At 46.7% G+C, this 26,594-nt stretch overlaps 1 protein-coding gene across 1 annotated transcript in view; it reads left to right on the plus strand.

The window, feature by feature from the left end:
• LOC106577438 (uncharacterized) overlaps window positions 1-26,594 on the plus strand; it is a 135,982-nt gene that overhangs the window by 102,133 nt on the left and 7,255 nt on the right. The window contains exons 11-13 of the mRNA XM_082964550.1: window positions 11,839-11,931; window positions 17,015-17,066; window positions 19,425-19,574. Coding sequence (XP_082820676.1) covers window positions 11,839-11,931; window positions 17,015-17,066; window positions 19,425-19,574 — 295 coding nt within the window. The remainder of the gene's footprint in view (window positions 1-11,838; window positions 11,932-17,014; window positions 17,067-19,424; window positions 19,575-26,594) is intronic.

Below are 26,594 nucleotides of genomic sequence, written 5' to 3' on the forward strand. Positions count from 1 at the left end.
TCAATCATTTAAGTCAGGCACTGATGTTGGGCGATTTAGGCTTGGCTCGCAGTCGGCGTTCCAATTCATCCCAAAGGTGTTCGATGTCATTGTATGCTGTAGCGTTAAGATTTCCCTTCACTGGAACTAAGAGCTGCGTTTCCACTGCTCCAGAGTCCAATGGCAGCGAGCTTTACACCATTCCACCCAACGCTTGGCATTGTGCACAGTGATCTTAGGCTTGTGTGTGGCTGCTCGGGCGTGGAAACCCATTTTGTGACGCTCCCGGCCAACAGTTATTGTGCTGACGTTGCTTCCAGAGGCAGTTTGGAATGCTGTAGTGAGTGTTTCTACTGAGGACAGATCATTTTTACGCGCTTCAGCACTCTGCGGTCCCATTCTGTGAGCTTTTGTGGCCTACCACTTCGCGCCTGAGCCGTTGTTGCTCCTAGACATTACCTACTACCTCTCCTAGGCCCCCTACCCCTCCCTGCCTCTCCTAGGCCCTCTACCCCTCCCTGCCTCTCCTAGGCCCTCTACCCCTACCTGCCTCTCCTAGGCCCTCTACCCCTCCCTGCCTCTCCTAGGCCCCCTCCCTGCCTCTCCTAGGCCCCCTCCCTGCCTCTCCTAGGCCCCCTCCCTGCCTCTCTCTGCCTCTCTCTGCCTCTCCCAGGCCCTCTACCCCTCTCTGCCTCTCCCAGGCCCTCTACCCCTCTCTGCCTCTCCCAGGCCCTCTACCCCTCCCTGCCTCTCCCAGGGCCTCTACCCCTCCCTGCCTCTCCCAGGGCCTCTACCCCTCCCTGCCTCTCCCAGGGCCTCTACCCCCCCGGGCCCTCCCCCCCAGGGCCTCTACCCCTCCCAGGGCCTCTACCCCTCCCAGGGCCTCTAACACTCCCAGGGCCTCTACCCCTCCCAGGGCCTCTACCTCTCCCAGGGCCTCTACCTCTCCCAGGGCCTCTACCTCTCCCAGGGCCTCTACCCCTCCCTGACTCTCCCAGGTCCTCTACCCCTCCCTGCCTCTACCCCTCCCTGCCTCTCCCAGGGCCTCTACCCCTCCCTGACTCTCCCAGGTCCTCTACCCCTCCCTGCCTCTACCCCTCCCTGCCTCTCCCAGGGCCTCTACCCCTCCCTGCCTCTCCCAGGGCCTCTACCCCTCCCTGCCTCTCCCAGGGCCTCTACCCCTCCCAGGGCCTCTACCCCTCCCTGCCTCTCCCAGGGCCTCTACCCCTCCCTGCCTCTCCCAGGGCCTCTGCCTCTCCCAGGGCCTCTACCTCTCCCAGGGCCTCTACCCCTCCCTGCTTCTCCTAGGCCCTCTACCCCTCCCTGCCTCTGCCTGCCTCTCTACCCTCCCTGGTGTTCCAGAACACTGCTTCTAATGCCAGCCAGGCCAGGGAGAGAGCTGCACCGGGCTTGTTTGTGTAGTGTACAGCTCTCTGAAAAGCCCACTCCTTCACCATGCCTGTGTATTTCTCCGTAGGCCCTCTCTCTGTTTGACCGTTACCTTGTTCGCGTGATTGCTCATCATACAGGGGTTGCTTGAATTATTATTCAAATTATCCAGGGAGCTTCAGACATAAGGACTCCACTTCCATGTGTAAATATTGATGTGAATGTAGTGTACAGCGCTGGCAGAGAACAGGGCTTTGAACACAGTGTGTAAACTACAAGTCGTTTTCCTGAAGGTCAAGCATTTAGAAGGCTGGAAGTTGTTAACGCATTGGAAATGGTAAACAGATCTTTCTCTTTTTCAAGGTCACTCTCACTCGCTCCCTTTCTCTCTCTCTCTCTCTCTCTGTAACTCGCTCTCTGCAACTCGCTCCCTTTCTCTCTCGCTCTCTGCAACTCGCTCCCTTTCGCTCTCGCTCTCTGCAACTCGCTCCCTTTCTCCCTCGCTCTCTGCAACTCGCTCCCTTTCTCCCTCTCGCTCTCTGCAACTCGCTCCCTTTCTCCCTCTCGCTCTCTGCAACTCGCTCCCTTTCTCCCTCTCGCTCTCTGCAACGCGCTCCCTTTCTCTCTCTCTCTGTAACTCGCATTTTTTTTTCAAGAAAAGACTTCTCACCGTCTTCCCGCTTTATATTTTTTTTAAATCCACACGTCTGTTTTATCAATCCACCAGATGAAACCTGACCCGTCTACAGAGCACTGAGGTGACTGCTGTCAGAGCCCCTCGTGCAGGCCAGGGAGAGGGCAGGGCAGCAGCCTGTTTCGGAGGTGGGCGGCCGGCCTGTTTCGGAGCATAACCATATCAGGGTCATTTGGAGTAATTGGGTCAATTTCTCTCTGATTCTCTTCGTTTAATGTGGTTCCAAGCAGCTCATTAAATGATGAGACGAGGAAGCAGGAGAGAGTTGTGTCTAAACACATCCTAGTTCCTACCCTGAACTCTGACAGCTTGGTTGAATCCCAAATGGCACCCTATTCCCTATATAAACCTAGTGCACTACATAGGGAATAGGGCTGTAGTATAAACCTAGTGCACTATATATAGGGAATAGGGCTGTAGTATAAAGTAGTGCACTATATATAGGGAATAGGGCTGTAGTATAAAGTCGTGCACTATATATAGGGAATAGGGCTGTAGTTTAAAGTAGTGCACTATATATATATGGAATAGGGCTGTAGTATATAGTAGAGCACTATATAGGGAATAGGGCTGTTGTATAAAGTAGTGCACTATATAGGGAATAGGGCTGTAGTATAAAGTAGTGCTCTATATAGGGAATAGGGCTGTAGTGTAAAGTGGTGCACTATATATAGGGAATAGGGCTGTAGTATAAAGTAGTGCCCTATATAGGGAATAGGGCTGTAGCATAAAGTAGTGCTCTATATAGGGAATAGGGCTGTAGTGCACTATATAGGGAATAGGGCTGTAGTATAAAGTATTGCACTATATAGGGAATAGGGCTGTAGTATAAAGTAGTGCACTATATAGGGAATAGGGCTGTAGTATAAAGTGGTGCACTATATAGGGGATAGGGCTGTAGTGTAAAGTAGTGCACTATATAGGGAATAGGGTTGTAGTGTAAAGTGTTGCACTATATATAGGGAATAGGGCTCTAGTATAAAGTAGTGCACTATATATAGGGTGCCACCTGGGACACAGCCCTTGGCACAGTGGGAGAGGGAGAGCAGCCCTGCTAGATGCCAAAATGGCCACCGTGCTAGATGCCAAAACCCCAGATGCCAAAATGGCCACCGCGCCAGATGCCAAAATGGCCACCGCGACAGATGCCAAAATGGCCACCATGCTTAATTAACTCGATTCAGTTAGCTCTTAGAGACACTATCAGGCTGTAGATAGATGTTTTGAGTGGCTAGTTCTCATTGCCTTCATTCAACCTAATGAGTTTCAGTAGCCGGCTGTACCTTTTTATAAAGTTCTACACTCTACATGTTCTACTGATGAGGAGCAGTTGATCGCAGGCAGCTATCGCTCTGTCAGGACTGAGATGATGTTTCTTTCCCTGTCCTCGGGCCTCAACCACCGGAGAGACCATTTACACTTTAATTACAGGGGGGGTCACATGGTCCCGACAGAGAAGGGCGACGTCTTACATCTAGACGTTCCGCTAGCGGAACACCTGCTCCAATATCCAATGATAGGCGTGGCGCGAATTACAAATTCCTCAAAAATACAAAAACTTCAATTTTTCAAACATATGACTATTTCACAGACAAGACTCTCCTTTATCTAACCACACTGTCCGATTTCAAAAAGGCTTTACAGCGAAAGCAAAACATTAGATTATGTCAGCAGAGTACCAAGCCAGAAATAATCAGACACCCATTTTTCAAGCTAGCATATAATGTCACAAAAACCCAGAAGACAGCTAAATGCAGCACTAACCTTTGATGATCTTCATCAGATGACACACCTAGGACATTAAGTTATACAATACATGCATGTTTTGTTCAATCAAGTTCATATTTATATCAAAAAACAGCTTTTTACATTAGCATGTGACGTTCAGAACTAGCATACCCCCCGCAAACTTCCAGAGGAATTTGCTAAGAATTTACTAAATTACTCACGATAAACGTTCACTAAAAGCATAACAATTATTTTAAGAATTATAGATACAGAACTCCTCTATGCACTCGATATGTCCGATTTTAAAATAGCTTTTTGGTGAAAGCACATTTTGCAATATTCTAAGTACATAGCCCAGGCATCACGGGCTAGCTATTTAGACACCCGGCAAGTTTAGCACTCACCAATATCAGGTTTACTATTATAAAAGTTTGATTACCTTTTGTTGTCTTCGTCAGAATGCAGTCCCAGGACTGCTACTTCAATAACAAATGTTGGTTTGGTCCAAAATAATCCATCGTTATATCCGAATAGCGGCATTTTGTTCGTGCGTCCCAGACACTATCTGAAATGGTAAATCAGGGTCGTGCGCATGGCGCAATTCGTGACAAAAAAAATCTAAATATTACATTACCGTACTTCGAAGCATGTCAACCGCTTTTTAAAATCCATTTTTATGCCATTTTTCTCGTAAAAAAGCGATAATATTCCGACCGGGAATCTCCTTTTAGCTAAACAGAGGAAAGTAAACAAAGCTTTCGGTCGACGCGGGCACGAGCCTGAGTCTCACAGTACTGTAACCAGCCACTACCCAAACGCGCTACTTTTTTTCAGCCTGAGCCTGCAAAGCCACGATTCAGCTTTTTACCGCCTTCTGAGACCCTATGGCAGCCGTAGGAAGTGTCACGGGACAGTTAAGATCCTCACTCTTCAATAAACAGAGACAATAAGAACGACACCTTGTCAGACAGGCCACTTCCTGAATGAAACCTTCTCAGATTTTTGCCTGCCAAATGAGTTCTGTTATACTCAGACACCATTCAAACAGTTTTAGAAACTTTAGTGTGTTTTCTATCCATATGTAATAAGTATATGCATATTCTAGTTACTGGGTAGGAGTGGTAACCAGATTAAATCGGCTACGTTTTTTATCCAGCCGTGAAAATACTGCCCCCTAGCCATAACAGGTTAAGAGTTCCAACCCATCTTGACCATTTTAGTGACTTGTATTGTTTTAATCTATTAATAGTTATACTGTTATCACTAACCTTGATTTAGACTTTATCTCTGACTCATCTGTTCATACCTGGACCATAATCCTTTGCTCCACGGGCTACCAAAACACTGCAGGCGTAGACGTGGGATGATGAGGTGAAGAGGGAACCGAATGGCGCTCCCCTCCGTTCTATTGGCCGATGTCCAGTCACTCAATAACAAGACGGATGAGCGTCGTCTATCAGAGAGACTTGAACAATATAATGTCTTAGTGAAACGTGGCTGGATGAGGATGCTATGCACGTTGTACTCGGTGGATTCTCCAGGATTGGACGGTGGCTTCAGGAAAAACAAAGTGTTTTTTTTTTCTTTTTTTATATAAATGACTGGTGTGCTGCTTCAAGTTTTGAAGGAAATCTTGTGCTTTTGATCACATGGTTTTTAATGCAGGGTGACCTTCAAACCGTCCCACCTCACTCATAACCAACACATCTCCTGTGCCCCTATGGGCGCTAAAACTCTAGACCACCTGTATTCTACAACACAGAAACGCATACGAGGCACTGCCTCGTTCCTCCCTTCGGCAAATCTTACCATGACTCCATTCATTCTCCTGCATCCTGTTTACAAACAAAAGCTAAAACAGGATGTACCGGTGATGCACTCAATACAGAAGTGGTCGGACAAAGCAGACCCGCTTACAATGAACGTGGACACAGACGCATACAAGAAATCTACGACCTCCGAGTCTTCGAGCCTGCAAAAAGGCAATCGGAATGATATTACACAGACTATGACGCTCGTCGCATGTGACTGGGTCTTGCAGACGATAACGGATTACAAATGGAAACCCAGCCATGAACTTCCCAGCGACACAAAACTCCCAAACGAGCTAAATGTCTTGTTTTACGCTTGCTTACAGGAATATAACACTGTGACTTACGTGGAAAAAAAGAAAAAAAACTGATTTTCCTGACGACTGTGTGATCTCGCTCTCCGTGGCCGATGTGAGCAAAACATTTAGAACAGGTTAACAATCACAAGGCCGCGGGGCCAGATGGAATACCAGGGTGGGTTCTCAAAGCATGCGCTGACCAGCTGGCAGGTGTCTACAGACATTTTCAATCTCTCGTTGGTCCAAGTCTGTAATCCCAACGTGTGTCAAACTGACCACCATTGTCCCTGTTCCCAAGAGCTCCAAGGTAACCTGCCTAAATTACTATCACCCTGTAGCACTCGTGTATAATAATGAAGTGGTTTGAAAGGCTGGTCATGAAGCACCATCATCCTAGACCCACTCCAATTCGTATACCGCCCTAACAGATCCACAGATAAAGCAATCTCAATTGCACTTCACACTGCCCTCTCCCACCTGGACAAGAAGGGAAATAACAATGTGAGAATGCTGTTCATTGACTACAGCTCAGAGTTAAACACCATAGTGCCCCTCCAAGCTCATCACTAAACTAAGGTCCCTGGGACTAAACCACCTCCCTCTGCAACTGACTTCCTGACAGTTCACCCCCAGGTGGTGAGGCTAGGCAACACCTCCGTCACGCTAGCCCGCAACACAGGGGTCCCCCTCAGGGGTGCATGCTTAGTTCCCTCATGTACTTCCTGTTCACCCACGACTGCGTTGGCCATACATGACTCCAACACCGCCATCAAGTTTTACTGACGACGACAACAACGGTGGAAGGCCTGATCACCGGCGGCGACGAGTCAGCCTACAGGGAAGGAGGTCAGAGATTTAGCAGTGTGGTGCCAGGACAACAACGTCTCCCTCAACGTCAGTAAGACCAAGAAGCTGATCGAGGACCGCAGGAGAAAGAGGGGAGATCACCAGCCCCCATCCACATCGACGATGCTGTTGTGGAGCGGGTCGAGAGCTTTAAGTTCCTTGTCGTCCACGTCGCCAATGATTTTCCATGGTCTAAACACACCCTCAGTTTTCAGCCTCAGTTAGTCCCCTCTGTTCTGGAGTTATATGGTCCTCTCTCTTTACAGTAAGCCCTCTCTGTTCTGTAGTTATATGGTCCTCTCTCTTTACAGTAAGTCCCCTCTGTTCTGTAGTTATATGGTCCTCTCTCTTTACAGTAAGTCCCCTCTGTTCTGTAGTTATATGGTCCTCTCTCTTTAAGGTAAGCCCTCTCTGTTCTGTAGCTATATGGTCCTCTCTCTTTACAGTAAGTCCCCTCTGTTCTGTAGTTATATGGTCCTCTCTCTTTACAGTAAGTCCCCTCTGTTCTGTAGCTATATGGTCCTCTCTCTCTACAGTAAGCCCTCTCTGTTCTGTAGCTATATGGTCCTCTCTCTTTACAGTAAGCCCTCTCTGTTCTGTAGCTATATGGTCCTCTCTCTTTACAGTAAGCCCTCTCTGTTCTGTAGCTATATGGTCCTCTCTCTTTACAGTAAGTCCCCTCTGTTCTGTAGCTATATGGTCCTCTTTACAGTAAGCCCTCTGTTCTGTAGTTATATGGTCCTCTCTCTTTACAGTAAGTCAAGAGGCTCAGATAAATGTTAAGGGCCTGGTTCAGCTGGGCAGCGGGCGTCTCTAACACTTTCTGCACTTTCCCCTCTCGCTCTCCCTCCTGCGTGTCGCTGGTCGGGCGACCTTGCGGTGCTTGCTCCCCATCAGACAGAACCAGTTCTGTTGGGTTTAAACGGTGGTGTTGTGCTACAGCAGAGGAGGATATTTGGTTATTACAGCACCAGAATAACCCGGGGTCTCTCCATCCATCCCCCTCTGTTATATTGGTGATCTTCAGAGGTGACTGTAGGCTGGCTCTGTATTACAGACAGATGGTGTCTAGCCTACTGAGATGTGCTCAACCAGTGTGCTCTGGAAAGAACAACATGGCCCTCCCTGACACAGGCTATAAAGGTCAGGTAGAGAGAGGGCGGTGACAGTCCAGCTGGGATTTAGATTGGACGCTGACACTCTGACTCTAATTCATTATGGCCCACTGATTGGTGCGTGACTCTCGGAGCTTCACGGAAGTTTTAGAATAGATTCCAGAATTCCACAGCGTCAGTCTTCATTCAGGGGTTACCAGGGGTTACCAGGGGCGACAGGTGAATGGGGTCAGAATGTTGTTGGATGATTTGCCTTCGCAGCCACATGCAGTACCTTGACAGAACTTCCCAAAATTACAATCAAATTGTATTTGTTACCTGTGCTGAATACAACAGGTGTAGTAGACCTTACAGTGAAATGCTGAATACAACAGGTGTAGTAGACCTTACAGTGAAATGCTGAATACAACAGGTTTAGTAGACCTTACAGTGAAATGCTGAATACAACAGGTGTAGTAAACCTTACAGTGAAATGCTTACTTAACCAATAGTGCAGTTTTAAGAAGAAAACAAAGATAATAGATAATAATAATAACAAATAATTAAAGAGCAGCAGTAAATAACAATGTGGAGGTACCGGTACAGTCAATGTGGAGGCTATATACAGGGGGTACCGGTACAGAGTCAATGTGGAGACTATATACAGGGAGTACCGGTACAGAGTCAATGTGGAGGCTATATACAGGGTGTTACGGTACAGAGTCAATGTGGAGACTATATACAGGGAGTACCGGTACAGAGTCAATGTGGAGGCTATATACAGGGGGTACCGGTACAGAGTCAATGTGGAGGCTATATACAGGGGGTACCGGTACAGAGTCAATGTGCAGGTGCACCGGTGTCGAAGTAATTGAGGTAGTATGTACATGTAGGTAGAGTTATTAAAGTGACTATGCCTAGATAATAACAGTACAGCAGCAGCATAGAAGTAAACTGCCTATGCAAATAGTCTGGGTAGTCATTTGATTAGCTGTTCAGGAGTCTTATGTCTTGGGGGTAGAAGCTGTTAATAAGAATCTTCTTGGACCTAGACTTGGCGCTCCGGTATGGCTTGCCGTGCAGTAGCAGAGAGAACAGTCTATGACTGGGGTGGCTGGAGTCTTTGACAATTTGTAGGGCTCTGACACTGCCTGGTATAGAGGTCCTGGATGGCAGGAAGCTTGGCCTCGGTGATGTACTGGGCCGTTCGCACTACCCTCTGTAGTGCCTTGCGGTTGGAGGCTGAGCAGTTGCCATACCAGGCAGTGATGCAACCTGTCAGGATGCTCTCGATGGTGCAGCTGTAGAACCTTTTGAGGATCTGAGGACCCAGACCCATGAGGATCAGCGTTGAGGATGTGTTGTTACCTACCCTTACCAATTGTGGGTCGGCCCGTCAGGAAGTCCAGAATCCAGTTGCAGAGGGAGATGTTTAGTCCCATGGTCCTTAGGATGAGCTTTGAGGGCACTATGGTGTTGAATGCTGAGCTGTAGTCAATGAATAGCATTCTCACATGGGTGTTCCTTTTGTCCAGGTGGGAAAGGGCAGTGTGGAGTGCAATATAGACTGCTTCATCTGTGGATCTGTTGGTGCGGTAAGCAAATTGGAGTGGGTCTAGGGTTTCTGGGATAATGCTGTTGATGTGAGCCATGACCAGCCCTTCAAAGCACTTCATGGCAACAGACGTGAATGCTACGGGTCGGTAGTTATTTAGACAGGTTACCTTGGTGTTCTTGGGCACAGGGACTATGGTGGTCTGCTTAAAAACCTCTTCAGCGTCTCATCCCGTCAGCGGGATCAAAATCCAGCGAAAAATCATGTCGCCAATTAGCATTAAAAAAAAATCATAATTAAAAAAAAAAATTAAGAATATATATATTATTTTTTTTATAGATACACCTCTCCTGAATCGACCCACGTCGTCCGATTTCAAAAAGGTTTTACAGGAAAAGCAAATCATTAGATTATGTTAGATGAGTCCATCGTAAAAAGCAGCTTCATAGCCATTTTCCGACCAACCACTTGCATCACATATAATCAAAAAACAGCTAAATGCAGCACTAACCTTTTACAAACTTCATCAGATGGCACCCCTAGGACATCATGTTATACAATGCATGCATTCTTTTGTTCAATAAAGGTCATATTTATATATAAAAACAGCATTTTACATCTCTGTCTGACGTTGACTAAATAATTTCCCCTCAAATGCGTCCCGGTAAACAATGCTACATTTCCCTAAATTACTATCCTATAACGATTTTTTAAATTTATATTGTCAATCTAACATTTATAGATGAATATCTCTTGAACACCTGTCATACCAGATTTTAAATTAACTTTACTGGGTAATCACACTTTGCGATAAAAGGAGATGCGATGCTCAGAAAATGAGCTAATATACAGAGCTCGGCGCCATCTTGGAAACAATCGCATGTCACATCTCATCTTGTATAATATTGTCAATAATCGCCTACCTTTAGTTGTCTTCATCAGAAAGCATCCCAGGTCCACAACAGATGTATTTTCGGTCAAAAAGTCCATACTTCACGTTCCATTAGCCTGCTGTTGGTAGCGCGTCCTATGGCTCTCTCCAAGCGCAGGGCTGAAGTTCCGGATAAAATGAGATTCTCCCGCCTGTAGGTTCGTTCAAACATGTCAAACGTTGTAAAACATTAATCTTCAGGGCCTGTAACACCAAGAGAGCCAATAAGATTCGAGGGGGATGATTTCATGGCCTTTAAAACCGTTTCCAAAGGTGGGGGTAGACATGGCCGCCGGCGTCATAATGGTGATGGCCCATCCCCTGTGACCAATTTCCAACTCGTCTCATTCACTGAGTTTCGACCGTATAAGGCTCAAACCACTGTGAAAAGACTGGCGACATCTAGTGGAAGCAATAGGAAGTGCTCACTGAACCATTGTTAACGGTGTGATTAATAAGGAAAGATGAGAAGTCGAGTCCACAATTCAGAATTCCACTTCCTGTTTCAATCGGTCTCGGGGTTTTGACTGCCATTTGAGTTCTGTTATACTCACAGACACCATTCAAACAGTTTTAGAAACTTTAGAGTGTTTTCTATCCATATATAATAAGTATATGCATGCCCTAGCTTCTGAGTTTGATTAGTAGGCCGTTGAAAATGGGAACGATTTTTTTTCAAAATGCGCTGTGGCGCCCCCTATCCTAGGGTATCCTCAATTAAAACATGTTGGTATTAAAGACTCAGACAGGGAGAAGTTGAAAATGTCAGTAAAGACACCTGCCAGTTGGTCAGCGCATGCTCGCAGTACACGTCTCGGTAATCCATCTGGCCCCGCAGCCTTGTGAATGTTGACCTGTTTTAAAGGTCTTACTCACATCGGCTGCAGAGAACGTGATCACACAGTCATCCGGAACAGCTGATGCTCTCATGCATGTTTCAGTGTTACTTGCCTCGAAGAGAGCATAGAAGTTATTTAGCTCATCTGGTAGGCTCGTGTCACAGGGCAGCTCTTGTCTGTGCTGAGTCACATTTATCAATGATTAATAGTTGATCAGGAAAGGTTAGTTCCACTCTAAGTAGAGGGCCCATTTCAGGGATTTTAGAGAAGGGGTCTGGGTAATAGTTTACCCAGAAAGGTTACTAGCGGTTAGAGTGGAGGGGCGGCGTGTAGCCTAGCGGTTAGAGTGGAGGGGCGGCGGGTAGCCTAGCGGTTAGAGTGGAGGGGGCCAGTAACAAAGGTTGCTGGATCGAATCCCCTAGCTGACAAGGTAAAAAATCAATTGTTCTGCCCTAGAACAAGGCAGTTTAACCCACTGTTCCTAGGCCGTCATTGTAAATAAGAATTTGTTGAATTGCCTAGTTAAAATAACTGGCTTGCCTGGTTAAATAAAGGTTAAAGAAAAAAATATATAAATTGTGTTTTTTTTTCTTTTTTTTCTTGAAATCAGCCATTGTATTGCCATTATGTGGCCGTCAGACATTTTGTAAACAGTTTAGTCTTGTCATTCCAGCGTGCAACACAGAGGTGGAGAAGGTGTGTAAAGTATCGTCTGAGGATCACCTGCAGCCCTTCAAAGACAAGATGGAGGAATTCCTCAGCCAAGGTAGGAGAGAACACGCTACAATGGACACACACACACACACACACACACACACACACACACACACACACACACACACACACACGCTACTATGGACACACACACACGCTACTATGGACACACACACGCTACTATGGACACACACTACTATGGACACCCACACAGCTTTGTTTTCATGAATTTTCTGGACTTTTTGAAGAGTAAAATTGTATTCCCATTCAAAGTCCTATTTTCCCCTGAACCCTAAACGTAACCTGAACCCTAAAGCCTAAAATATAATTTTAACATATTTAGGAAATAAAAAAAGTCTTGTTATCCAACCTTGTCAGAACATTCTGGTAAGGTAGGAAACCATGTACGTACACACACACCTAAACCTGGTGCCAGGCGGTGTTGACGTCACCTGAACCCGGTGCCAGGCGGTGTTGACGTCACCTGAACCCGGTGCCAGGCGGTGTTGACGTCAACTGAACCCCGTCCCATTTTAGTCATTCCTATTGTGGCAGATTGTAACTAATACATTCAGACAGCCTTGTCCAACTGTCTCCTCATAGAGCTGTCTCATTGCCAGTCAGACTGTTGGCTCCATCACTAGGGATGATGCTCTCTGCTGGTACCAGTCAGACGACTGTTGGCTCTGTTGGGAGTTGATCATCTTGATAAATAGACAGATTAGATGTTTTCTGTTTTCAGCCATTTGCTTCCTAAACAATGTTTTTCCTACGATTTTAGTATTTTGAAATATTGTGGGAGGTGTGTTTGACTGCTTTTCACTGACCGCTGCAACTCAACAATCAGCTGTTTGGGGGCTGGCTGGCTGTTTGGGGGCTGGCTGGCTGTTTGGGGGCTGGCTGGCTGTTTGGGGGTGGGCTGGCTGGCTGTTTGGGGGCTGGCTGGCTGGCTGTTTGGGGGCTGGCTGGCTGGCTGTTTGGGGGCTGGCTGGCTGGCTGTTTGGGGGCTGGCTGGCTGGCTGTTTGGGGGCTGGCTGGCTGGCTGTTTGGGGCAGAGAGACTTTCATCGTGTAATGATTTTACTGAGTTACAGTTCATATAAAGAAATCAGTAAATGTAAATTAATCTCTGGATTTCACATAACTGGGCAGGGGTGCAGCCATGGGCTTAGCCTGGGAGGGCATAGGCCCACCCACTGGGGAGCCAGGCCCCCCGACCCACTGGGGAGCCAGGCCCCCCGACCCACTGGGGAGCCGGGGCCCCCCGACCCACTGGGGAGCCGGGGCCCCCCAACCCCCTCAGATGATCCCGCTGATGAGGAAGTCGGACGTGGACGTACCGTGCGAGCGAGTTACATGCGGTCTGCTGTTGTGAGGTCACTTGGACATACTGCAGCTTATGGTGGGGAAACATTGGATTTCTATAGGTATTTTTGGGGGGTTCAGTGGAGATACTGATTTTCTATTGGTCTTTTTTGGGGGGTTCAGTGGAGATACTGATTTCTGTTGGTATTTTTGGGGGGGGTTCAGTGGAGATACTGATTTCTATTGGTATTTTTTGGGGGGTTCAGTGGAGATACTGATTTTCTATTGGTATTTTTTGGGGGGTTCAGTGGAGATACTGATTTCTATTGGTATTTTTTGGGGGGTTTCAGTGGAGATACTGATTTTCTATTGGTATTTTTTGGGGGGTGGTTCAGTGGAGATACTGATCTGTACTGGTCGTTTAATCTCACCCAGTGGACTTCACATTATTCACTTCTTGATGATCTTCCCCTGAAATGTACTAATTCCAAATTTCTCACATTCATTACCCCCCCCCCCCCACCCTGTTTTCTTAAGAAAATGATGTGGACCCCAGTTGAAAGCAAAATCACTGAGCAGCAATTTCATTGAGCAGTAATTTCACCTATTGAGAGGCATTATAAATCAAAGTGACTCAGGGCATCCTGGTTGATTGTCGTGGCAGACTATTCCGGGCTCAGAGCTGTCGTGGGTCTGGTTAGGGTCTGGGTTAACTGGTTGTGATTTAGCCCAGACCAGTAAGAACCCAGCGACACTTAAAGGTGGAAAACTCCACCCCAAAAAACAAATATTTAGGTTTTTGTTTCATTAGTCCATTGTTGACATTGTCCTAAAATCTTTTGCTTGTCAGCACCCAAGTTTTTAAAATACGTAACTTTCAAAATACAGAAATTATCCCCGTATGATGCGTTTTTTTGCATAATTTGACGCCGTGTTTTGCATCATATGAATCAAAATAGGTTATACAAGGATGGTTTCTGTATTTTGAAAGTTACATATTTTGAAAACTTGGGTGCTGGCTGACAGTCCCAAAATGTTTTGCTTATGTCAACAATGGACTAATGAAACAAATACCCAAAGAGGTTTTTTTTGGAAAGCGTTTTCCTTTAACACGGTGGATAATGCCTCGTGACTGTTGACGTTTCGTCCACCTGGAGAGATTTTGGTAACCTTCCATGGCCATTCATCTTTGCCTGTGACCCATGAGGACCTCAGGGTCTGGGGTGTCAAGGTTTAATCCCTGAGCTGTCTGTCTGGAGGTCTGAGATGTCAGGGTTTCTGCCACCCCCCAACCCTCCTTCCACCTCTCACGCCGAGAACCACACTGCTGCAGGCTGCTGGGTCACTCTCCAGTCCCTTCAGCTTCACGGTGGAATTTCTTTTTTTTACCCACAACTGGGATCAATTTGTCAGAGAGCACCCAGGGCACTGACCCATGATACCCCACTGCAACCCCTGATACCCCACTGCAACCCCTGATACCCCACTGCAACCCCTGATTCCCCTGAAGGAGACCCCTACTTTATCCCCTGAAGGAGACCCCTACTTCATCCCCTGAAGGAGACCCCTACTTCATCCCCTGAAGGAGACCCCTACTTCATCCCCTGAAGGAGACCCTACTTCATCCCCTGAAGGAGGGGGCCCTACTTCTTCCCCTGAAGGAGGGGGCCCTACTTCTTCCCCTGAAGGAGGGGGCCCTACTTCTTCCCCTGAAGGAGGGGGCCCTACTTCATCCCCTGAAGGAGGGGGCCCTACTTCATCCCCTGAAGGAGGGGGCCCTACTTCATCCCCTGAAGGAGGGGGCCCTACTTCATCCCCTGAAGGAGGGGGCCCTACTTCATCCCCTGAAGGAGGGGGCCCTACTTCATCCCCTGAAGGAGGGGGCCCTACTTCATCCCCTGAAGGAGGGGGCCCTACTTCATCCCCTGAAGGAGGGGGCCCTACTTCATCCCCTGAAGGAGGGGGCCCTACTTCATCCCCTGAAGGAGGGGGCCCTACTTCATCCCCTGAAGGAGGGGGCCCTACTTCATCCCCTGAAGGAGGGGGCCCTACTTCATCCCCTGAAGGAGGGGGCCCTACTTCATCCCCTGAAGGAGGGGGCCTTACTTCATCCCCTGAAGGAGGGGCCACCGGTCCCATAGCTGACTGCACTCTAACATAGTTATTCAGGAAGTTCCAAGCGGGTCGTAGGCTATATGTATGACAGCACCCACACACTTTACATTGAAATGGCAATCTAAATGGTTGCTTTGTCTCGGTGCAGGTCTCCCTGACTGGGAGGTAAAGGTTGTCTGTCTGAAGCCGTGACAAGAAGAGACCGACTCCAGTCCAGATAGAATTGTCGTAGAAGCTTGTTTGCATGTGGTGGTGGTGGTTTGTAATATGAGGTTAAACCAGACCGTGTTAACGGGTTATCTGACCATGCAACCAACCACAGGGATAGAAGTTAATTCTCAACCGTCACAAACAAATTCCGGAACACGTTGTTTGTGATTTTTAAAGGGTTTTCCGTTGGAGCTGGACATTTAGTGTAATACCAGGCAGGCAATAGCACTTCCAAAGAATACACGCTAATTAGAATGACATCACATCCTGCCGTTAAGAACTGGAGGAACTCATGTTGCTGTAAGATATGTTGTTCCTGTCTAACGTCGTCATACTATGATTTAATGAACCGGCTTTAATTACACCTTTTAGTTACAAGCCCGTTACAAAGTAGTAACAACGGGTCTAAAACTGTTGCTCTGCTGAATGGTTAGGAGGCATCCCAGAATTCATCCTGTTCCCTAGTGTACTACTTCTATCCAGGGTCCATAGGACTCTCATCTAATATAGTGCACTACTTCTATCCAGGACTCTCATCTAATATAGTGCACTACTTCTGTCCAGGACTCTCATCTAATATAGTGCACTACTTCTGTCCAGGACTCTCATCTAATATAGTGCACTACTTCTATCCAGGGCTCTCATCGAATATAGTGCACTACTTCTATCCAGGGCTCTCACTGAATATAGTGCACTACTTCTATCCAGGCCTCTCATCTAATATAGTGCACTACTTCTATCCAGGGTCCATAGGCCTCTCATCTAATATAGTGCACTACTTCTGTCCAGGACTCTCATCTAATATAGTGCACTACTTCTATCCAGGGTCCATAGGCCTCTCATCTAATATAGTGCACTACTTCTGTCCAGGGTCCATAGGCCTCTCATCTAATATAGTACACTACTTCTATCCAGGGTCCATAGGCCTCTCATCTAATATAGTGCACTACTTCTATCCAGGACTCTCATCTAATATAGTGCACTACTTCTATCCAGGACTCTCGTCTAATATAGTGCACTAATAGGGGTCCATTTGAACTTGGTCTCTGTGTAAAGCAATAGGTTCCACCTGTAGACCAATAGGATGGTTTAGTGAGGGACCACAGAGATCGTATTGTTTACTGTACAGCACCAGTCAACAGTTTGGACACACCAAGTCATTCAAGGATTTTAGTTTATTTTTACGGTTTTCTACATTGTAACTACCCGCCCAACTAACTACCCGCCCAACTAACTACCCGCCCAACTAACTACCCGCACTGAGAGACCAGGCTGTTCTGAGACCTGTCAACTAACTACCCAACTAACTACCCTCACTGAGAGACCAGGCTGTTCTGAGACCTGTCAACTAACTACCCAACTAACTACCCAACTAACTACCCTCACTGAGAGACCAGGCTGTTCTGAGACCTGTCAACTACTACCCAGCTACTACCCAACCTCTACCCTGACTGAGAGATGAGAATTCCTACTTACCACTTGTCTTTCATGTTTTCTCTCTTGCAGCTAAATCTGACCTGGAGGTCCAGGAGATGCAGCTCAGCGACACTCACAAGTTGTAAGGAACCGTTTCAATGCAGTCATAACACCTGGACCTGCCACTTTAACAGATATTCACACATTCTATACCCACTGGGCAATGGTTGAATCAACGTTGATGGTTGAATCAACGTTGTTGAATCATTGAAATGACGTGTGACCAACGTCTATGTCCAGTGGGTAGCAATTAAGTTTTTTTTTGTGTCTGTTTTTTCTTCTGTGTTTAAGCAATTAGTGTTGTCAAAAAGAGCAGCATACTTATGATAGACAGTGTTGTCTAATATACACTGCTCCAAAAAATAAAGGGAACACTTAAACAACACAATGTAACTCCAAGTCAATCACACTTCTGTGAAATCAAACTGCCCACTTAGGAAGCAACACTTATTGACAATAAATTTCACATGCTGTTGTGCAAATGGAATAGACAACAGGTGGAAATTATAGGCAATTAGCAAGACACCCCCAATAAAGGAGTGGTTCTGCAGGTGGGGACCACAGACCACTTCTCAGTTCTTATGCTTCCTGGCTGATGTTCTGGTCACTTTTGAATGCTGGCGGTGCTTTCACTCTAGTGGTAGCATGAGACGGAGTCTACAACCCACACAAGTGGCTCAGGTAGTGCAGCTCATCCAGGATGGCACATCAATACGAGCTGTGGCAAGAAGGTTTGCTGTGTCTGTCAGCGTAGTGTCCAGAGCATGGAGGCGCTACCAGGAGACAGGCCAGTACATCAGGAGACGTGGAGGAGGCCGTAGGAGGGCAACAACCCAGCAGCAGGACCGCTACCTCCGCCTTTGAGCAAGGAGGAGCAGGAGAAGCACTGCCAGAGCCCTGCAAAATGACCTCCAGCAGGCCACAAATGTGCATGCGTCTGCTCAAACGGTCAGAAACAGACTCCATGAGGGTGGTATGAGGGCCCGACGTCCACAGGTGGGGGTTGTGCTTACAGCCCAACACCGTGCAGGATGTCTGGCATTTGCCAGAGAACACCAAGATTGGCAAATTCGCCACTGGCGCCCTGTGCTCTTCACAGATGAAAGCAGGTTCACACTGAGCACGTGACAGAGTCTGGAGACGCCGTGGAGAACATTCTGCTGCCTGCAACATCCTCCAGCATGACCGGTTTGGTGGTGGGTCAGTCATGGTGTGGGGTGGCATTTCTTTGGGGGGCCGCACAGCCCTCCATGTGCTCGCCAGAGTAGCTTGACTGCCATTAGGTACCGAGATGAGATACTCAGACCCCTTGTGAGACCATATGCCGGTGCGGTTGGCCCTGGGTTCCTCCTAATGCAAGACAATGCTAGACCTCATGTGGCTGGAGTGTGTTAGCAGTTCCTGCAAGAGGAAGGCATTGATGCTATGGACTGGCCCGCCCGTTCCCCAGACCTGAATCCAATTGAGCACATCTGGGACATCATGTCTCGCTCCATCCACCAACGCCACGTTGCACCACAGACTGTCCAGGAGTTGGCGGATGCTTTAGTCCAGGTCTGGGAGGAGATCCCTCAGGAGACCATCTGCCACCTCATCAGGAGCATGCCCAGGCGTTGTAGGGAGGTCATACGGGCACGTGGAGGCCACACACACTACTGAGCCTCATTTTGACTTGTTTTAAGGACATTACATCAAAGTTGGATCAGCCTGTAGTGTGGTTTTCCACTTTAATTTTGAGTGTGACTCCAAATCCAGACCTCCATGGGTTGATAAATTGGATTTCCATTGATTATTTTTGTGTGATTTTGTTGTCAGCACATTCAACTATGTAAAGAAAAAAGTATTTAATAAGATTATTTATTTCATTCAGATCTAGGATGTGTTGTTTAAGTGTTCCCATTATTTTTTTGAGCAGTATAGTTATGATGGACAGTGTTGTTGTCTAATATAGTTATGATGGACAGTGTTGTTGTCCAACATAACTACCCAACTAACTACTACAGTGTTGTTGTCCAACGTAGTTATGATGGACAGTGTTGTTGTCCAACGTAGTTATGATGGACAGTGTTGTTGTCCAACGTAGTTATGATGGACAGTGTTTTTGTCCAACGTAGTTATGATGGACAGTGTTGTTGACCAACGTAGTTATGATGGACAGTGTTGTGGACCAACGTAGTTATGATGGACAGTGTTGTTGACCAACGTAGTTATGATGGACAGTGTTGTTGACCAACATAACAGCATAGTTTAACAGTTTGGATTAAAGTAGAGTTTTTAGCTAGTAAAGCTCTATATTCTGGGAAACCCCTTTTTTTAATGAATACCTCATTTGAAATATGAAATAGCCTAAAGTATTTATTTCCACATCCTTAAACAAGTTCTATGTTTGTGTTTCTATACCCTCCGTCTGTATTGGTTATTCCATAATGTTGTGTTGTAGATTCTTGGAGCTAACCGTGTTCTACCAGGTGAAGGCTAAGATGGGAGAGAAGGAGGTTTCCCCAAACACCTTCTTCTCTGTGTGGCATGACTTCTCCTCCGACTTTAAAGACCTGTGGAAGAAAGAGAACAAGATGATCCTACAGGAAAGGTACCAACCAGTCTTGTATATTTTTTTCAACACCCAGATGTTTTTAAAATTCGATCATGAGTTTATTATGTACAGGTAACTGTGTAAGAATTCAAATCAAAATCATATTTTATTGGTCACATACACATGGTTAGCAGATGTTAATGCGAGTGTAGCGAAATGCTTGTGCTTCTAGTTCCGACCGTGCTGTAATATCTAACAAGTAATATAACCTAACAATTTCACAACTACCTTATTCACACACGTGTAAAGGAATGAATACGAATATGTACATAAAAATATATGAATGAGTGATGGCCGAACGGCGTAGGCCAGATGCAGTAGATGGTATTGAAGACTGGTGCTTCGTCTCAGTGAAAGTCATTGAGACCGTTTTGGTTACTTTCCAGGAATCAGAAAGGCATCAGGATTGACTTGTTGGAAACATGATTTTCTTCTCTGTTTTTAAAAGTAGGAATGTTACAGATAAATGTGTTTTCCCCAGGGCTTTATAGGGGCTTTATAGGGCTTCATGGGGCTTTATACTGTTTGCACTTGAAGTGTATTTATCTTCTAAGAGGTTGATTTGTACTCTCATCACTGCTGGCCTTTCTACCAGCTTGACTCTGCTCGGTCTTCAGTGTAGAGAATCATCCTACCATCTAAACATATTTTTCCTAACAAAAATATTGTACATTCAGCTGTTTGAAGCTGGTGTTTAAAAACCCGAAAGTCTGACATGAAACTTAATGGAAGCATAGAGTGCACATAGAGCAGATCTACCGCTTTTGAAGACTTGTTTTCAACGAGAATAACAGATCTATAACAAACACATCTTTGTGAATTTGTTTGGGTCGCCCAAAAAGTAACACATTGCAACTTTTAGTTACCACACATGCTTTTCGAGTGGTCTCACAGAGACAGTATTTATTTTGCAGTGGTCTGTGTGTGTGTGTGTGTGTGTGTGTGTGTGTCCTATTCTGTTCCATTGGTATTCCATCACTGTTGTTACACCCCTGGTTGAACCGTGATCTCCCATAACGTGCCCCTTATGTTTAATATCAGATAATATCTGTCTCATTTAAAATCCATTCAAAAAGCAGGCAAACCTGTCCACTCAACCACATCTCTGTATTCAACCCCAATATTAAAAAGACTACTAAGGATGTGTCCCAAATGGCACCCTATTCCCTATATAGTGCGCAACTTTTGACCAAGTGTCCTTTCAGGAGTAGGGTGCCGTTTGGGACAGAGCCTAGACTGGTCCGGTTAGCTTCCAGTGGTTCGATGAGGTTTCCTGATAATACAGAGTCAACAAAGTAGAAATGAGGCCCAGACCATGAGGTACTGTTTGTTACATTATACATTACAAACCACCAACCACTAAAGGACAAGGGATCACACACATCTAGCTTCTCTCTATCTGGGTCTGGTACGATAATGTATCGTTTCTGTCTGGGTCTGGCACGATAATGTATCGTTTCTGTCTGGGTCTGGCACGATAATGTATCGTTTCAGGTTACCCTGAATGCATAGAGAACGTCCCTGCGCTGCTCAGCAGTACAAGAGGGTGTGTGTGTGTGACGCCGCGGTGCCCTGTGAGAGACGTACAGATGTTGGTCTCATGGTTTCAGGGCATTAACCTGGAGAGGAGGGAAGCAGTTTGTAAAGACAACATCAGGAGTCAATCACATCATCATCTTGTTCCCATTGGGTTGGTTTGTTCAGGCAAATTAACTGTTTGTTTTCCCACAATTGCAGAGGGCACTTCTGTCCACTATACTGCATTCTAATAGGTAACACTTCTGACCCCAATACTGCATTATAATAGGTAACACTTCTGACCCCTGTACTGCATTATAATAGGTAACACTTCTGACCCCAATACTACATTATAATAGGTAACACTTCTGACCGCAATACTGGATTATAATAGGTAACACTTCAAAACCCCAATACTGCATTCTCATAGGTAACACTTCTGACCCCAATACTGCATTCTCATAGGGAACACTTCTGACCCCAATACTGCATTATAATAGGTAACACTTCTGTCCCCTGTACTGCATTATAATAGGGAACACTTCTGACCGAAATACTGCAGTATAATAGGGAACACTTCTGTCCCCTGTACCGCATTATAATAGGAAACACTTCTGTCCCCTGTACTGCATTATAATAGGGAACACATTCTGTCCCCTGTACTGCATTATAATAGGAAACACTTCTGTCCCCAATACGGCATTATAATAGGTAACACTTCTGTCCCCTGTACCGCATTATAATAGGTAACACTTCTGACCCCAGTACTGCATTCTAATAGGTAACACTTCTGACTCCTGTACTGCATTCTAATAGGTAACACTTCTGACCCCTGTACTGCATTCTAATAGGTAACACTTCTGACTCCTGTACTGCATTCTAATAGGTAACAATTCTGACCCCAGTACTGCATTCTAATAGGTAACACTTCTGACCCCTGTACTGCATTATATTAGGTAACACTTCTGACCCTGTACTGCATTCTAATAGGTAACACTTCTGACCCCTGTGCTGCATTATAATAGGTAACACTTCTGACCCCTGTGCTGCATTATAATAGGTAACACTTCTGACCCCTGTGCTGCATTCTAATAGGTAACACTTCTGACCCCTGTGCTGCATTCTAATAGGTAACACTTCTGACCCCTGTGCTGCATTCTAATAGGTAACACTTCTGACCCCTGTACTGCATTCTAATAGGTAACACTTCTGACCCCTGTACTGCATTATAATAGGAAACACTTCTGTCCCCTGTACTGCATTATAATAGGAAACACTTCTGTCCCCTGTACGGCATTATAATAGGGAACACTTCTGTCCCCTGTACGGCATTATAATAGGGAACACTTCTGTCCCCAGTACGGCATTATAATAGGGAACACTTCTGTCCCCTGTACCGCATTATAATAGGTAACACTTCTGACCCCTGTACCGCATTATAATAGGTAACACTTCTGTCCCCTGTACCGCATTATAATAGGTAACACTTCTGACCCCTGTTCTGCATTATATTAGGTAACACTTCTGACCCTTGTGCTGCATTATATTAGGTAACACTTCTGACCTCAGTACTGCATTCTAATAGGTAACACTTCTGACCCCTGTACTGCATTCTAATAGGCAACACTTCTGACCCCTGTACTGCATTCTAATAGGTAACACTTCTGACCCCTGTGCTGCATTCTAATAGGTAACACTTCTGACCTCAGTACTGCATTCTAATAGGTAACACTTCTGACCCCTGTACTGCATTCTAATAGGCAACACTTCTGACCCCTGTACTGCATTCTAATAGGCAACAATTCTGACCCCTGTACTGCATTCTAATAGGCAACACTTCTGACCCCTGTACTGCATTCTAATAGGCAAAACTTGTGACCCCTGTACTGCATTCTAATAGGTAACACTTCTGACCCCTGTACTGCATTCTAATAGGTAACACTTCTGACCCCTGTGCTGCATTCTAATAGGTAACACTTCTGACCCCTGTACTGCATTCTAATAGGTAACACTTCTGACCCCTGTACTGCATTCTAATAGGTAACACTTCTGACCCCTGTGCTGCATTCTAATAGGTAACACTTCTGACCCCTGTACTGCATTCTAATAGGTAACACTTCTGACCCCTGTGCTGCATTCTAATAGGTAACACTTCTGACCCCTGTGCTGCATTCTAATAGGTAACACTTCTGACCCTAATACTGTATTCACCAGAGGCTGTCCTCTCTGCATTCATTGACTCACATTGACTCATCATGGACGACTGTGTTTGTAAGACTCGTAAGGTCGCTTGGCCAGACGGAATACCAGGGGTCGTTTTTCCAGAGCATGTGCAGACCAGCTAGAAAGTGTCTTCGTTGACATTTTTCAACATCTCCTTGTTCCAGTCTGTAAATTTTCCCTGCCATTTTCCCACCATTTTCCCTGTTCCGAAGAACTCCAAGGCAACCTGCCTAAATGACTGTCGTCCCTGTAGCAATCACGTCTGTCACCATGGAAATGCTTTGAAAGTTATGCCACACATCAACACCATCGTCCCGGTCATGTAGTACGCTTGACCGTACGCTTGTTTATCTCTAACTCTGTGTTGTTTGTGTCGCACTGCTTTGCTTTATTCTTGGCCAGGTCGCAGTTGTAAATGAGAACTTGTTCTTAACTAGCCTACCTGGTTAAATAAAATGTGTATCTCTGGCCCTCTCTGTGTGTGGCCTTATCACACGTCCAATATATGAAATCATTAAAATAAGATTTTCAACAACAAACGAATGTTACAAAAGCTGTACAACATTTATCCTAAATATAAACCATCAGGTTGGTGAATAAACATTGGTGTTTGAATAAAAAGGGTTTCAACATGAAATATTTTCTTCTTTGACGATGTCGGTGCGTATTTGTTGTGGTTGTTTTGGCGTTAGACTGGTAGGCAATCGGGACATGTTATCGTTAGGACGAGGTGCAGCGATCATTAAGAAATCTAAATGTTGATTTACATCTTTTCATTAATCAGGCTCTTTTCTCTTGAACCATATATTGGTCTATCTACTGGAGACTCATGGACAATATGGACACAGATTTTATTTATTTTTAAAGGAAAACTTTATGAAAAAATGTGTTTTGTTATTGAAATATAAATTAAGAAAGTTGCGATAGATTGTCAGCGATTTTCTGTCAATTATGAAAATTACTGAAGATTCTGGTAACTTTGGTATACTACTTGTAGTTTTGCAACCCTATGCCTGATACGTAGAACCCCTGGCCTTCAGACCTCCTGAGCTACAGAAGGACATGTCCAGGTTAGGAAGGTTTCTCCCAGGGGACATGTCCAGGTTAGGAAGGTTTCTCCCAGGGGACATGTCCAGGTTAGGAAGGTTTCTCCCAGGGGACATGTCCAGGTTAGGAAGGTTTTTTTCCAGGGGACATGTCCAGGTTAGGAAGGTTTCTCCCAGGGGACATGTCCAGGTTAGGAAGGTTTCTCCCAGGGGACATGTCTAGGTTAGGAAGGTTTCTCCCAGGGGACATGTCTAGGTTAGGAAGGTTTCTCCCAGGGGACAGAAGGACATGTCCAGGTTAGAAAGGTTTCTCCCAGGGGACATGTCCAGGTTAGGAAGGTTTCTCCCAGGGGACATGTCCAGGTTAGGAAGGTTTTTTTCCAGGGGACATGTCCAGGTTAGGAAGGTTTTTTTCCAAGGGACATGTCCAGGTTAGGAAGGTTTCTCCCAGGGGACATGTCTAGGTTAGGAAGGTTTCTCCCAGGGGACCTGTCTAGGTTAGGAAGGTTTCTCCCAGGGGACCTGTCTAGGTTAGGAAGGTTTCTCCCAGGGGACAGAAGGACATGTCCAGGTTAGGAAGGTTTCTCCCAGGGGACAGAAGGACATGTCCAGGTTAGGAAGGTTTTTTTCCAGGGGACATGTCCAGGTTAGGAAGGTTTTTTCCAGGGGACATGTCCAGGTTAGGAAGGTTTCTCCCAGGGGACATGTCCAGGTTAGGAAGGTTTCTCCCAGGGGACATGTCTAGGTTAGGAAGGTTTCTCCCAGGGGACATGTCCAGGTTAGGAAGGTTTCTCCCAGGGGACAGAAGGACATGTCCAGGTTAGGAAGGTTTCTCCCAGGGGACAGAAGGACATGTCCAGGTTAGGAAGGTTTCTCCCAGGGGACAGAAGGACATGTCCAGGTTAGGAAGGTTTCTCCCAGGGGACAGAAGGACATGTCCAGGTTAGGAAGGTTTCTCCCAGGGGACGTGTCCAGGTTAGGAAGGTTTCTTTCCAGGGGACATGTCCAGGTTAGGAAGGTTTCTCCCAGGGGACATGTCTAGGTTAGGAAGGTTTCTCCCAGGGGACATGTCTAGGTTAGGAAGGTTTCTCCCAGGGGACATGTCTAGGTTAGGAAGGTTTCTCCCAGGGGACAGAAGGACATGTCCAGGTCAGGAAGGTTTCTCCCAGGGGACGTGTCTAGGTTAGGAAGGTTTCTCCCAGGGGACAGAAGGACATGTCCAGGTCAGGAAGGTTTCTCCCAGGGGACGTGTCCAGGTCGGGAAGGATTATCCCAGGGGGCGTGTCCAGGTCGGGAAGGATTCTCCCAGGGGGCGTGTCCAGGTCGGGAAGGATTCTGCCAGGGGGCGTGTCCAGGTCGGGAAGGATTCTGCCAGGGGGCGTGTCCAGGTCGGGAAGGATTCTGCCAGGGGGCGTGTCCAGGTCGGGAAGGATTCTGCCAGGGGGCGTGTCCAGGTCGGGAAGGATTCTGCCAGGGGGCGTGTCCAGGTCGGGAAGGATTCTGCCAGGGGGCGTGTCCAGGTCGGGAAGGATTCTGCCAGGGGGCGTGTCCAGGTCGGGAAGGATTCTGCCAGGGGGCGTGTCCAGGTCGGGAAGGATTCTGCCAGGGGGCGTGTCCAGGTCGGGAAGGATTCTGCCAGGGGGCGTGTCCGGGAAGAATTCTGCCAGGGGGCGTGTCCAGGTCGGGAAGAATTCTGCCAGGGGGCGTGTCCAGGTCGGGAAGGATTCTGCCAGGGGGCGTGTCCAGGTCGGGAAGGATTCTGCCAGGGGGCGTGTCCAGGTCGGGAAGGATTCTGCCAGGGGGCGTGTCCAGGTCGGGAAGGATTCTGCCAGGGGGCGTGTCCAGGTCGGGAAGGATTCTGCCAGGGGGCGTGTCCAGGTCGGGAAGGATTCTGCCAGGGGGCGTGTCCAGGTCGGGAAGGATTCTGCCAGGGGGCGTGTCCAGGTCGGGAAGGATTCTGCCAGGGGGCGTGTCCAGGTCGGGAAGGATTCTGCCAGGGGGCGTGTCCAGGTCGGGAAGGATTCTGCCAGGGGGCGTGTCCAGGTCGAAGGTTTAAGAATATTTGCCCTACTTACTCAGCCATGTTCCATACTCTGTTTCAGGGTTTATATTAATACATTGTTCTGCCTCTTGGAATATATTCTAGATATATCAGATCGGTTATCTTTTACCACCCAGAATACATAAACACCAAACACACGCTCCCTTCCCTAATCACTGCTGTCCTCTG

Source organism: Salmo salar, chromosome 18 (genome assembly GCF_965601325.2).
Source record: "Salmo salar chromosome 18, fSalSal1, whole genome shotgun sequence".
In the NCBI taxonomy this organism is placed as follows: domain Eukaryota; kingdom Metazoa; phylum Chordata; class Actinopteri; order Salmoniformes; family Salmonidae; genus Salmo; species Salmo salar.